Genomic DNA, 14144 nt, shown 5'->3' with positions numbered 1-14144 from the left:
TCACGATATTCCCATTCTTACCGTTACCACAAAACCGTTACCACATATTCGTGATGATGGAAACACGATCGTCGGGCTCCCACTGGGACCATAACCCTCACGACGTCGCCAACATTAACGAATTAGTCACAATTACTTCACTTCCTTCAACATTTACATTCTCATCACTTTATAAAAATCATGTATAACATAACATTTTGTTTTTTGAAACCAAGCATGCAACAGTGTTTTTTAAATGTCTTCCTTAAATCATAAAAATCTCTTAGACATTTAAAAATCATAACTTAATCATGAATATTTTATAAACATTTAAAAATAACCATAATATCATAAAAATAGTATTTAGGGCACTGCCATGACGTTTACTAATTTTTAGGTGTAAAAAGATCGTTTTAGCCCCTGGACTCGACATTTTTCGATCTCGACCTTTTTCTTGATTTCATGACTCTAACATGTCCCAAATAATTATTTAAGCTTACATGAATTTTTCATAATTTTATTAACTTAAATATTAGACTTTTTCATTTATCTTTAATTAACTGTTTTGACGGTGTTTTAATCCCGAAAAATCCCAAACTTTAATATAAAATTCCTAAATTCTAAATTTAGTCTTTTTATATTATTTTAGCCCTTATGGACCATGACTAAACCCCCGTGAGCCGTTTTCCAATTTTTTCTTTATTTAAACACCCTAATTGACCCCTAAACCTCGCCCCCGAGCCAACTTCATATTTTCACGAGTTACCCCCAAACCATGTTGGTCCAAAACTTGACCAACATCCTAGAGTACCCTACTGGACCCTAAATTCACTAAGAAACCAACCCAAAACCCAAATACGTGAACCCCTCCCTCACCCATAAGCTGGCCGAGAGATTAACTTTGCTAGGACTCTAAGTTTTGGTGCATGTGGCTCTAGCCAACGCCCCGACCCTTGAACAAAACCCATGTGCACTTGCTTAGGACCCTAGGGACTCCTTCTAAACCAGCCGTGACCCCCGAACCGAGCTTCTCAACTCCTGGACACCTACACTCTCCCACGCTCATGCTGCGTGTTTCTCGGGTGGGAGTCCTAGCATGGCTAGGACTCCTTCCCCAGCCCTTATCATGAGTCCTAGCTTGGCTAGGACTCTCTCCCTGACCCATGACAGACCCTGGCCAAGCCCTGGCCCAAGCCAAGACCCTGACCGACCCCTTGATAAGTGCAAGATTTGCACTTAATTTATATTAGAATCCATTTTGAATTATGCTTGTTTCGAACAGAATTATGCGTTTTTTGGTTTGATTCTGTTGTCATTTCAGGAATGGAGAAAATAGCGGACACGAAGCCGAGTAGAGTCAGGAAAACATAGTGCCAAGAAGCCCCCGGACAGAACCTCGCGTGCGATCGCGCGAGATCACGCGCAGCCGCGCAGCAGCACCAGAACTCACGCCACCGCACGCACGGCGTTCCAGAAAGCCTTATATAATGCGCGAGCTAGGTCAGAAATGGGGGAGGCCGTCTTGGGGAAGAAAGAAACGAGAGAAGCTAGCCGTCTTGGAGAAAATCACGAGAAATCAGAGCGCATACACGAAACGAGGATTCAGAGTGCGAAGAACAGCCACAAATACGAAGAACAACGGATATGGAGACAGAGAGGACACTTCGGATTTGTTATCTTTTCCTTCTTTTTTTTATATTCTACCGTGTGGCGATGTCTAGAAGTGAAAATATGTCTTGTCTTTGCTTGGATTTTGTGATGAACTAATTTCCCATTTTAGAGAATGATGTAGCTTTGTGGACACGATGATTTGACGTGGTTATTTTATATGATTGAATTCCATTGCATATTTAATTGTGTTTCTCTGTGTTTATTTCTCTGCAATTTACTGGCCATAAATTGTTCGTTGTTTGATTAATTCTATAACTCGGGAGAGGGACTAGGATTATAGATCATTATGTTTATATCGTTCGGAAGGCGTATAACTTTAGCGAGGCTTAGGTAAGAACATTGTTTGCCTTTACCAATTAAACGTAGATTTTATTAGGAATAATTGAATCGAAGTTTGATTGATACAATTTATTCGTCACTTGGGAAAGGGGGAATAAAATAATTAAGTGTTCTTGGTCATTAAATAATTGGAATTCGTGAATATAAAGTTACTGGGAATAATTATCGTGGAAACTTGGTGAAATCATTTCTCTAGATCTCTTCTCTCATTATTATTTCTCAACTCGGTGATTAGATTAATTCTTTGTTTTCAATTACTTTGATTAAACAAACAAAATCTTTTTTGATTTTTGTAAATAAAGTCTTGACTATTTTAATTACAAGAACTGTTATACATTTTTATGCACAATCCTCGTGGGATCGACACTTGCACTCAAAATTACATTTTACTATAACTTGACGTCGTGCGCTTGCGAGCAATCAAGAAAACACGCAACAAGTTTTTGGCGCCGTTGCCGAGGAGTGTCAAATTTGAATTTATATCAGTGTTGTTACCAATTAGTCTAGATTTTAATTTAGAGCTTTTATTTTTACTTTATTTTATATTGATTAAGTTTTCATTTTTTCCTATTTGACAGTGTATGCTATGATCGCAAAACTCAGACTTGCTGATTTTTGACCCGGAGATCGAAAGAACTGCGAGGAAGTTAAGAAAAGCAAGAAGGGAAGAGATTCAAGCAATGGCTGATCACAGAGAAAATGACAGACACATCCCGCCAGAGGCTATACCTATCAGAGATCACTTCAGACCTGTGATCAGTAATCATTACTCTGGTATTGCAAGAGGAACCATCAACGCTAATAATTTCGAGCTGAAGCCTGCTCTAATCAATATGGTTCAGCAAAACCAGTTTGCTGGGACTGCGACTTCTGATCCTCACGTTCACTTGAGGACCTTCTTTGAGATAACGGATACGGTAAAGATTAATAATGTTCATGATGATATTATTAGACTGCGTTTGTTTCGTTCTCTCTCAGGGATCAAGCTAGAGGATGGCTCCAATCGCTTCCCTTGGGAAGTATCACGACATGGCAGGAGCTGGCGACGAAATTTCTGGCAAAATACTTTCCCCATGCAAAGTCTGCACAGTTGAAGATTGAGATTAGCACGTTCAGGCAGACTAATTTTGAGCAATTGTATGAGGCATGGGAAAGATACAAGGAGCTATTGAGAAAGTGCCCAAACCATGGCTTCGAAGACTGGTTGCAGATCTAATTATTCTACAACGGTCTAAATGGGCAAACAAGAGGAACAGTGGATGCTGCAGCTGGTGGCACGATCTTTGCTAAATCTCCCGAGCAAGCTTATGACTTGCTTGAACAGATGACGATAATTAGCTACCAGTGGCCTTCTGAAAGGGCAGGAGTAAAAAAGACAGCCAGAGTGTATGCTGTGGACCCTATTACATCACTCACTGCACAGGTATCCGCACTGACCACACAACTCGCAGCTATGAACAAAGTGAGCATATCAGAAACTGAGAGTCCATCGACTGTTGCTGAAGAACAATCTATTACTGAAGAAGCTCAGTACGTCAACAACAGAAATTTTGGAGGATTCAGAGGATATCGAGGTAACCCTCCCCCTAATTCTTATCATCCAGGATTAAGAAATCATGAAAATTTTTCTTATGCAAATAATAAAAATGTGTTGAATCCTCCACTGGAGTTCAATACATCAAAGGGGGAGGGAAAGCATTTGTTTGAGGATTTGGTAGGAACATTTGTTGCTGAGTCTGGCAAAAGGATGGCAAGAACTGAGTCTCGTCTGGACAACATGGAGACTCACATGGGAAATATGGGGGCCACAATGAAATATCTGGAGACACAAATCGGACAGTTGGCCAACGCTTTGAGAGATCAGAACAGGGGTCAATTTCCTAGTAACACGGAAGTTAACCCAAAAGAACAGTGCAAGGCAGTCACTTTGAGGAGTGGAAAAGAGTTAGAGGTGCAAAGTTCCAAGGAGGGAATGGACAAGGAGAAGACAGTTGAAGAGGGTGAGTTTGAGGATGAAAAAGAAGAGAAAAATCAAAAGCCCAATGCCGAAGTTAAAGTCGAACAACCTCCTGTATTTCAGCCGACTCTTCCTTATCCGCAGAGGTTCAAAAAGAAGAAATTGGATGATCAGTTTGCAAAATTTTTGGAGATCTTTAAGAAGATACACATCAACATACCATTTGCTGATGCTTTGGAGCAAATGCCGAATTATGCAGAATTTATTAAAGATGTGATGTCTAAGAAGAGGAAGCTGCTTTGAGACTGTGAAATTGACTGAAGAATGTAGCGCCATCCTGCAAAAGAAATTACCACAGAAATTAAAAGATCCAGAGAGTTTTACTATTCCTTGCTTTATTGGTGGTTCTAAATGTAGTAAAGCTATGTGTGATTTAGGAGCGAGTATTAATTTGATGCCATTTTCTATTTACAGGATCTAGAGCTTGGAGAAGTCAAACCTACCACTATCACCTTACAGCTTGCGGACATAAGTCTCACGTATCCACGTGGGATCGTCGAAGATGTACTGGTAAAAGTGGATAAATTTATTTTTCCTGCTGACTTTGTGATTTTAGATATGGAAGAGGATCAGGATGCTCCATTAATCTTTGGGAAACCGTTCCTGGCGACTGGAAGGGCATTGATAGATGTGCATAAGGGTGAACTCACCTTAAGAGTTGGTGAAGAAGAAGTCATTTTCAATATATATCACGCCATGAAGGGATCAAATGAGGTAAGCACTTGTAAAAGCATTGATATTATAGACTCATGTATGTCTCTTGAATGTGCAGGAACTAGGGATCCTTTGGAGAGCTGTTTGACAAGCGCTGCAGGAACTGTTGATGAAAACAATTGGGAAGTGAAAGAATAGTTGTTGGCTCTTGAAGCATCGCAGAAAGAAAGAAAAATGGATGCACCGCTTGAGGAATTGGAGGTAAATGAGCAAACAAAGGTAATACCTCCTTCCCCTGATTTGAAGGAGCTGCCAAGTCACCTTTGCTATGCATTTTTAGGTGAAAAGTCGACGTATCCGGTAATCATCTCTTCCTCTCTTACTTGTGCTGAAAAAGATAAATTATTGAGAGTATTGAGGAAATTTAAAACTGCTTTAGGATGGTCGATTTCTGATATCAGGGGAATTAGCCCCACTATATGCATGCATAAAATTTTGATGGAGGAGTCATATACTCCTTCTGTGGATCACCAGAGATTGAATCCAGCAATGAAAGAGGTTGTGAAAAATGAGGTGCTAAAATTGTTAAATGCTGGTGTCATTTATGCCATTTCTGATAGTAGTTGAGTATCTCCTGTACAAGTTGTGCCTAAAACGGGTGGAATAACTGTAGTTAGAAACGAAAATGATGAACTGATATCTACTCGTACTGTAAATGGTTGGCGAGTATGTATTGATTATAGAAAGTTATACAATGTTACACGAAAGGATCATTTTCCACTACTTTTTATTGATCAAATGCTTGATATACTTGCTGGCTATTGTCATTATTGCTTTTTAGATGGTTATTCAGGGTATAACGAAATTGTTATAGCGCCAGAAGATCAGGAGAAGACTACTTTCACGTGTCCCTATGGCACGTTTGCTTTTAGGAGAATGCCGTTTGGGCTATGCAATGCACCTACCACTTTCCAGAGGTGTATGATGGCCATATTTGCAGACATGGTAGAGGAGATCATGGAAGTCTTCATGGACAACTTCTCGGTATTTGGCTCTTCATTTGATCATTGTTTACACAACCTATCCCTTGTTTTGCAGAGATGCCAAGAAAAGAACTTAGTTCTTAACTAGGAGAAATCCCATTTTATGGTCCAAGAGGGCATTGTTCTTGGACATAAAGTTTCTTCTCGGGGATTAGAGGTAGACAGAGCCAAGGTGGTTGCCATTGAAAAACTTCCTCCACCAAAGAGTATCAAGGGAATAAGGAGCTTCTTAGGACATGCGGGGTTTTATCGTAGATTTATTAAAGATTTTTCTAAGATCACTAAACCCATATGTAATTTACTTGAAAAAGAATCGACTTTTATATTTGATGATGATTGTTTGCAGCCATTTGAGAAGATCAAAGTGGCATTGGTGACTGCACCGATCATGATAGTGCCGGATTGGAAGGAGCTTTTTCAGCTAATGTGTGATGCAAGTGATTATGCAGTGGGCGCTGTTTTAGGCAAAAGAAGGGAGAAGATGTTTAGGGCAATTTACTACGCAAGCCGCACAATGGATGCTGCACAACAGAATTACACTACAACTAAGAAAGAAATGCTTGCAGTAGTATTTGCATTCGACAAATTCAGACCTTATTTGATTGGCACAAAGGTAATCGTTTTCACTGACCATGCAGCTATTCGCTACCTGTTCGCCAAGAAGGATGCAAAACCATGCCTGATAAGGTGGATTTTGCTATTACAAGAATTTGACTTTGAGGTCAATGATAAAAAGGGTAGTGAAAACCAAGTGGCTGACCACTTGTCGAGGCTTGAGCTGGAAGAGAAGAGAATAGAGGGAGCTATACAAGAAACATTCCATGATGAGCAACTCTTCGAGGTAAATTCTATATTTCCTTGGTTTGCTGATATTGCTAATTTTTTGTCTTGCGGCACCTTTCCTCCAGATTTGAGCTATCATCAGAAGAAGAAGTTCGTTCATGATTTCAAGTTCTATTATTGGGATGATCCATTTGTATATAAGAGGTGTGCTGACCAAGTGATTCGGAGATGCGTGGAGGGTATCGAAGCTCAACAAATTTTGGAGAAGTGTCATTCTTCACCATATGGTGGACATTTTGGAGCATCACGAACAACACCTAAGGTATTGCAATCTGGTTTTTATTGGCCTAGTTTGTTTAAGGATAGTTATACCTTAGTAAAGTCATGTGATAGATGCCAGAGGTTAGGAAACATATCTAGGCGTCATGAATTACCACTGACAAATGTCTTGGAAGTGGAACTTTTTGATGTCTGGGGCATAGATTTCATGGGACCTTTTCCTCCTTCTTTTGGTAATTCTTATATTTTATTAGCTATTGATTATGTGTCGAAATGGGTGGAAGCAATAGCCACCAATACTAATGACTCTCATGTTGTAGCGAAATTTGTGCATAAGAACATCTTCACCAGGTTTGGAACACCGAGAGCCATCATAAGTGACGAAGATACACATTTTTGCAATAGAATTTTCAACTCACTTTTGGCTAAATACAATGTGAAGCACTAAGTGGCACTAGCATATCATCCTCAGTCGAATGGACAAGCTGAAGTATCCAACCGGGAAATTAAGCAAATACTGGAAAAGACTGTCAACACCAACCGGAGGGATTGGGCTATGAAGTTGGATGATGCGTTATGGGCTTATCGAACTGCATTCAAGACGCCTATTGGGATGTCTCCCTATAGGCTAGTATTTGGGAAGGCATGCCACTTGCCACTAGAATTGGAGCACCGAGCATTCTGGGCAGTTAAAAAGTTGAACTTCGACCTGAAAGCTTCTGGCGATGTAAGAAAACTGCAGTTAAGTGAGATGGATGAATTCCGAAATGACGCTTATGAAAATGCCAAGATCTACAAAAAGCAAACTAAGAAGTGGCATGACAAAATCATTGTCCGAAGGGAACTAAAACCGGGACAGCAAGTGCTATTATTCAATTCACGTTTGAAGTTGTTCCCTGATAAATTGTAGTCGCGTTGGTCAGGGCCATTTGTAGTAGAAACAGTATATCCTCATATGGCTATCGAGCTGAGATGCAGTGATGGACGAACTTTCAAGGTCAATGGACAGCGGGTTAAGGCATACTATGGAACTTAAGTGAGGAATATTGACAATCTTAGTCTGGGTGAACCCAATTGAACAAGACTGGTAGTCAGGCTGATGACATTAAACCAAGCGCTTCGTGGGAGGCAACCCACGATTATTTTTCGCATTCATTTTGTTCATTTTATTTCATTTTCATTTTTTTTATTATTCATTGATTTTAATTATTCATTTCTAGTAGTAATTTGATTTGCTTTAATGTTTGCAGGTGTGTTTAAAAAAAAAAAAATATTGCAAGCGCGCCACCTGCGCGAGATCACGCGCAGCAGCGCGCCCATCTAGTGAGCATCGAAACAGAGAGGAGCGTGCCATCGCGCGACATCATGCGCAGCCGCGCGCAATACATTATTGGACAACCACAGAAGCTCGCAGCGTGGCCACACCACTTTACGCGCGATAGCGCGCGCTCAATTCTTTACGCGCGACAGCGAGCGCTCAATTATTAGTAGAATACAGAAGCTCGCGCGCGGCCGCGCCACTTCTCGCGCGACCGCGCGCACCGCGTGCAGCTCCCCCTTTAAAACCCTATCTCACAATTTCACACACACACAACTCCTCACTCTGAGAAACAGCCGCCACCCCCAACAAATCCTCTCCAAAAATTCATTCCCTCCACAAATCCTCTTCCAAATTCACTCAACCCACAAACCTCCATCCCCAAAACTAATCCTTAACTCCTTCAAGCCAAATCCTTCTATCACAAACAAGCTTCACACAAATCATCTCTCCCACCACCAACCGCCACCGCCGCCGCCGTCGTCGCCGCTCCTAGCCGCCGCCACTTGCTATCGTCGAGCGTCATCTCCAGTTAATCTTCTACACTCAAGGGTACCGTTTCTTTTACGTGTTATCATTTGGGGATACTTTTCAGATTTCAAGCAATTGTTGGTGGAATTGTGTCTATATTTGTTGAGTGTAAGTGTGGGTATTGTTGAAAATTATGCCGCCTAGAAAAAGATCGAAGGATGGGGCTTCCTCTTCTCGTTCCTACGATGCTCATAAATTTTGGAACGAGGAAGCATTCCGAATTTACGAGAGCACCATGTCTAGGTCGATTATTCCAGAAAGAGGGCTAGATCTGACATACCCTGAATCTGCAATAATTGAAGAGGTTGAGCGAAGGGGGTAGGTTGATATAGCACAGTCACCGCCTAGATGCAGTTATACCCGTAGTCCGAGAATTCTATGCTAATTTGAGAATCAAGCAGAAGGAATACGGAGTTCTGGTAGGAGGGAAATTGGTCTATTTCGATTCGGCAACCATTAATGATATTTACAATCTGCCGAGTTTTGAAAATGACAAATATACTGCGTTGATTACTGGCAATGTTGATTACGATGAGATTATCAGGAGCTTATGCATCGAGGGTGCAGAGTGGCGCTTGAATCAAGGCTCCCTAGTCACTTTGAAGAAATCTGACTTAAGCCGTGACCCACGCAGTTGGGCATCTATTATTCTCTCATGGATCTTGCCCTCCTCACATCAGACAGAAATTACAAAGGACAAAGTGGCGTTATTTACGCCATAATGAATGGGAAGACCGTGGATCTTGGGAGGCTCATTCACAGCTTTATCATGCATGCTGGTACAGGACTTATGACCGTCAGCCTCCCGTGTGGTCATACTGTCACTGCCCTATGTCTTCATGCCTGGTGTACAATGGGGCGCAGATGAACATGTTTTGAAAGCAAAGGGCCCAATCACGGTATATACTCCACACCGCCTGCGCTTCGAAAGCGAATTGGAAAGACAAGAGGCTAGGGCAGCTTATAATCAGAGGGCCAGGGGACGCCAGCCGCCGCCGCCACCATCGATCCCTCGATCCAGTTTGCGAGACAGGATGTTCCGAATGGAACAGAGATGCAAGCTCAGCGCCACGAGCTGGCAGAGCACCGACACACTACTAATACTTTTATGTCTTATATGATGGACTTCACATCGGTGCTCGCCCAGTGTTTTCCACCTAATGGACCCGAGGATGCTCCCTTTTCCACCATATCCAGCGTGGCCACCACAGTACCCACCACCAAATCTATCACCACCACAGCCCATGGACGATGATGCTGAAGATACCGGGAATGATGACTCGAGCCCTGAGTTCTGACACTCGGGAGCGAGGTATGTGTTGTCATGTTCTTTACTTTTATACATTGAGGACAATGCATACTTTAAGTTTGGGGGGAGGGTAAAATTGCTTGTTAGAATTTTTCTTGTTAGAATTTTTCTGCAATTTTTTTTTATTATTATTGCTCAGTAGTTAGTTTGATTTTTTATTTATTGCATGCTAGATTTGTTAGGTAGAGTCATGGATAAGTAAAATGTGTGACCGATGATGAAAACCGAATTGCGATCCTGAAATATATATGTGTTCATGATAACTTAGGGAGTCACAATTATTTTGCACTGTCGCGTTTGTTGATACTATCGTTGCTTAGAGACAAGTTGCATGCCTGTGATGCTAAATAGATGAGGGAGATCTGATTCTTGGTAATTCTTGCATGACATTGATTGACACTTTTGCAATCATAGGAATGAGCTAGGCAATTTTTCACAATATCCTTGGGCCTATATTCTTTGCTTACTGTCAATTGTAGCCCTTTGAGCTTCAAGTTAATTGAGATGCTTAAATTTTTTTCGTGTACCTATTTCATCTATCATTTTTATTTAAAATTGCATGTGACTGGTTTGTATGAGTTGACTAATAGATTGACGGAGGTCTAGATCTTGTTTGAACACTTTTCGAGGCCAAATACGGATAATATGTGACATAGGAATGATTTAGGCGATCTTTGGAGCCGTTTTGAACCTTCGAGCCTACCAAACGAAAATGAAATATCCCTAGTGTCCCATTTTGAGCCTACAAAAAAATCAAGTGGTGTATGTCAATGACATAGAATTAGCCCCCACTTGTATTTATTCTACTTCCCACAACGACTACCTAATGAAGCTTATACACTTACCGTCTTACCTAATTTTGAGAGAAATAAGTTCATGGGTGTTGTAATGATTCAAATACTCCTTGAAAAGAAAAGAAAAAGTTAAATGTGTTAAAAGGAGTTGAAAAAAAAAAAAGAAGAAGAAAAACATTGAAAAAAAAAATAAAAAAAAATGTGAATCAAAAGTGGTGAAAAAGAAAATATATGGGAGATGAAGGATATAATGAGAAGAAATCAATAAAGTGATGGTGAATGAAATGATAGTGAAAATGATGAAGATTGGATTATTTCTCTCAAATTTTGATGTCCATACCCTTTATTGTAGCCGTGAGCCGTGGTCTGACGTTACAAGCTTACAAGACCTATTAACCTTGTCATATTTATCCAATATACTAGTGGAGAAAAGTTGTTCAAATCAAGCCTATGGATACCTGAAAAACATTGTCAACAAGTATAGACTTTAATCACTTGCTTGCAAGCATCTCATTTTGTGATTTCATTTTTGGCATACTTGTGATTGACCATCTTTCGAGTCAAATAATCACCGACAAAGTCCTATGTGATATGTGAATGCAAATTTATATTTTGATGAAGTGTGAGTTGAACTGAACTGAGGATTTCTTGATTCTGTAAGGCGAATGGGCATTACAACTCTATTTGAGCATTCGATGGGGATAAACGAACATTGACAAATCACACACACACGTGACTCTTGGGAAATCGTGAATTACATGAAATTAGATGAGTCGGAGGTCAATATCACTTTTCGCATAACCATAACGTTAGTAGTGGCGTTAACCTTTTCCTTAGTTATTAGCTTTTATTCTATTTTGCTCGGGACTAGCAAAAGTTCAAGTTTGGGGGGTTTGATAAGTGCAAGATTTGCACTTAATTTATATTAGAATCCATTTTGAATTATGCTTGTTTCGAACAGAATTATGCGTTTTTTGGTTTGTTTCTGTTGTAATTTCAGGAATGGAGAAAATAGCGGACACGAAACCGAGTAGAGTCAGGAAAACATAGTGCCAAGAAGCCCCCGGACAGAACCTCGCGCGCGATCACGCGAGATCACGCGCAGCCGCGCGCAATGATGTGCAAGGAGATCGACAGAAAGGTGCGCGCAGCCGCACCACTTCATGCGCGACCGCGCGCACATGTACATGGGCGGGAGAACAGAAGCTTGCGCGCGATCGCGCGACATCTCGCTCACCCGAGCGCACGGAAGAAGCAAAAACCTGAGAGGCACGCGCGACGGCGCCACATCACGTGCAGGTGCCCGCGCACCGATACAGGCGAGTGACCAGACACTTACGCGCGGCCGCGCCACTTCATGCGCGACCGCGCTTACACACGCACGGGCTAGCGCACGGAAGCAGCCGCGCAGCAGGGCCAAAACTCGCGCCACCGCGCGCACGGCGTTCCAGAAAGCCTTATATAATGCGCGAGCTAGGTCAGAAATGGGGGAGGCCGTCTTGGGGAAGAAAGAAACGAGAGAAGCTAGCCGTCTTGGAGAAAATCACGAGAAATCAGAGCGCATACACGAGACGAGGATTCAGAGTGCGAAGAACAGCCACAAATACGAAGAACAACGGATCCGGGGACGGAGACGACACTTCGGATTTGTTATCTTTTCCTTCGTTTTTTTATATTCTACTGTGTGGCGATGTCTAGAAGTGAAAATATGTCTTGTCTTTGCTTGGATTTTGTGATGAACTAATTTCCCATTCTAGAGAATGATGTAGCTTTGTGGACACGATGATTTGACGTGGTTATTTTATATGATTGAATTCCATTGCATATTTAATTGTGTTTCTCTGTGTTTATTTCTCTGCAATTTACTGGCCATAAATTGTTCGTTGTTTGATTAATTCTATAACTCGGGAGAGGGACTAGGATTATAGATCATTAGAGACACATCGTTGAATGTTTATATCGTTCGGAAGGCGTATAACTTCAGCGAGGCTTAGGTAAGAACATTGTTTGCCTTTACCAATTAAACGTAGATTTTATTAGGAATAATTGAATCGAAGTTTTATTGATACAATTTATTCGTCACTTGGGAAAGGGGGAGTAAAATAATTAAGTGTTCTTGGTCATTAAATAATTGGAATTCGTGAATATAAAGTTACTGGGAATAATTATCGTGGAAACTTGTTGAAATCATTTCTCTAGATCTCTTCTCTCATTATTATTTCTCAACTCGGTGATTAGATTAATTCTTTGTTTTCAATTACTTTGATTAAACAAACAAAATCTCTTTTGATTTTTCTAAATAAAGTCTTGGCTATTTTAATTACAAGAACTGTTATACATTTTTATGCACACTCCTCGTGTGATCGACACTTGCACTCAAAATTACATTTTACTATAACCTGACGTCGTGCGCTTGCGAGCAATCAAGAAAACACGCAACACCCCTCCCTCGTGAAACCTTGACCTTGAGATCATGCAACAGATTTTCGCACCAGCAGGTTCCCTTCAATTCTATAGTGTTTAGGGTGTGGTTCCAAGACTCTAACTCATGTAAAAACTTGGCTTGATCATGTCCTAATCATGGCAGCCCTTTGAAGCACATAAAAACATGTTTTTGAAACTTTAAATCATGAATTTTACACATGGTTATGCAATAATACGAAAATTTCATATGAACTTCAAACTTTTCATGCAAACTTAATTTAAAACACTAATTGTAAAGGCCTAAAATCCTTACTTGGAAATTTGCGGAAAATTTAAAATTTTTCTTTTTAAATAATTAAAATTGCCTCCTTCATAAATGAACTTATAAATAAAGTTTGATGTTCCATGTGGCAGCGGAAGAATTAACATTTTTGAAATAAAAGTAAAAAGTTTTTCCAACAATAATTAAAACTGTTTGAGCCATCAATTAAAAATAATTGCTGAACTGAGGCCCTCGGGTCCTACTACTGCCGACTCGAGCCTGCTCACTGGTCCCCGCCCTCGGCCCCGGCATCACGAGAACCTACAACAATCAAGTCTAGTGAGTCTAAAGACTCAACATGCATATATCGTAAATAACGAGTAAATACTATAGTAAAATTTCATGGAATAAAAATGTCGTGTCATGAGGCATATCGTAAAAGGGTCGTGTCATGATTAACTATAATACGTGCATAATTGAACTGAAAATATCATGGTAAAAATGTTTGCTCCTTGGAGCCCTGTACTGAAATAGCCTGTAATAATTTTCCTGGTGAGATTATGGTATACGCAAGTGGCCCCTGCACTGAAACTGACCGGTAACTGGCGACCGGATAATAAAATGCTCCCATGACCGGTAAGTGGCGACCGGATAAAATAGTAAACGTCTGATCAGACTGTAGCCACAGTATACTGGGTGAAACAAACTCAACTGACCGGTAACTGGCGACCGGATTTAGCA

General features: G+C 40.8%; 1 protein-coding gene across 1 annotated transcript; it reads left to right on the top strand.

Moving 5' to 3' along the window:
• Positions 1–4894: 4894 nt before the first annotated feature.
• Positions 4895–7801, top strand: LOC142525924 (uncharacterized). The gene is made up of 7 exons (XM_075630207.1): positions 4895–5000; positions 5100–5279; positions 5502–5665; positions 6050–6268; positions 6440–6808; positions 7238–7627; positions 7676–7801. Exons 1-7 carry the CDS (start codon positions 4895–4897, stop codon positions 7799–7801), a joined length of 1554 nt encoding a protein of 517 aa, XP_075486322.1.
• Positions 7802–14144: the final 6343 nt, after the last annotated feature.

The sequence above is a fragment of the Primulina tabacum genome, chromosome 15 (genome assembly GCF_025594145.1).
Source record: "Primulina tabacum isolate GXHZ01 chromosome 15, ASM2559414v2, whole genome shotgun sequence".
Lineage (NCBI taxonomy): Eukaryota > Viridiplantae > Streptophyta > Magnoliopsida > Lamiales > Gesneriaceae > Primulina > Primulina tabacum.
The sequence above is the reverse complement of the archived record's forward strand: the minus strand, read 5'-3'. Positions and strand labels throughout refer to the sequence as shown.

Excerpts from the sequence above, each read along its gene's own strand:
- LOC142525924 (XM_075630207.1), top strand. The coding sequence starts at position 4,895 with ATGGATGCACCGCTTGAGGAATTGGAGGTAAATGAGCAAACAAAGGTA. Across the intron at positions 6,269-6,439 it reads CTAAGAAAGAAATGCTTGCA|GGTAGTGAAAACCAAGTGGC; the intron begins GTAGTATTTGCA and ends AATGATAAAAAG. Across the intron at positions 6,809-7,237 it reads CATCACGAACAACACCTAAG|TCGAATGGACAAGCTGAAGT; the intron begins GTATTGCAATCT and ends TATCATCCTCAG.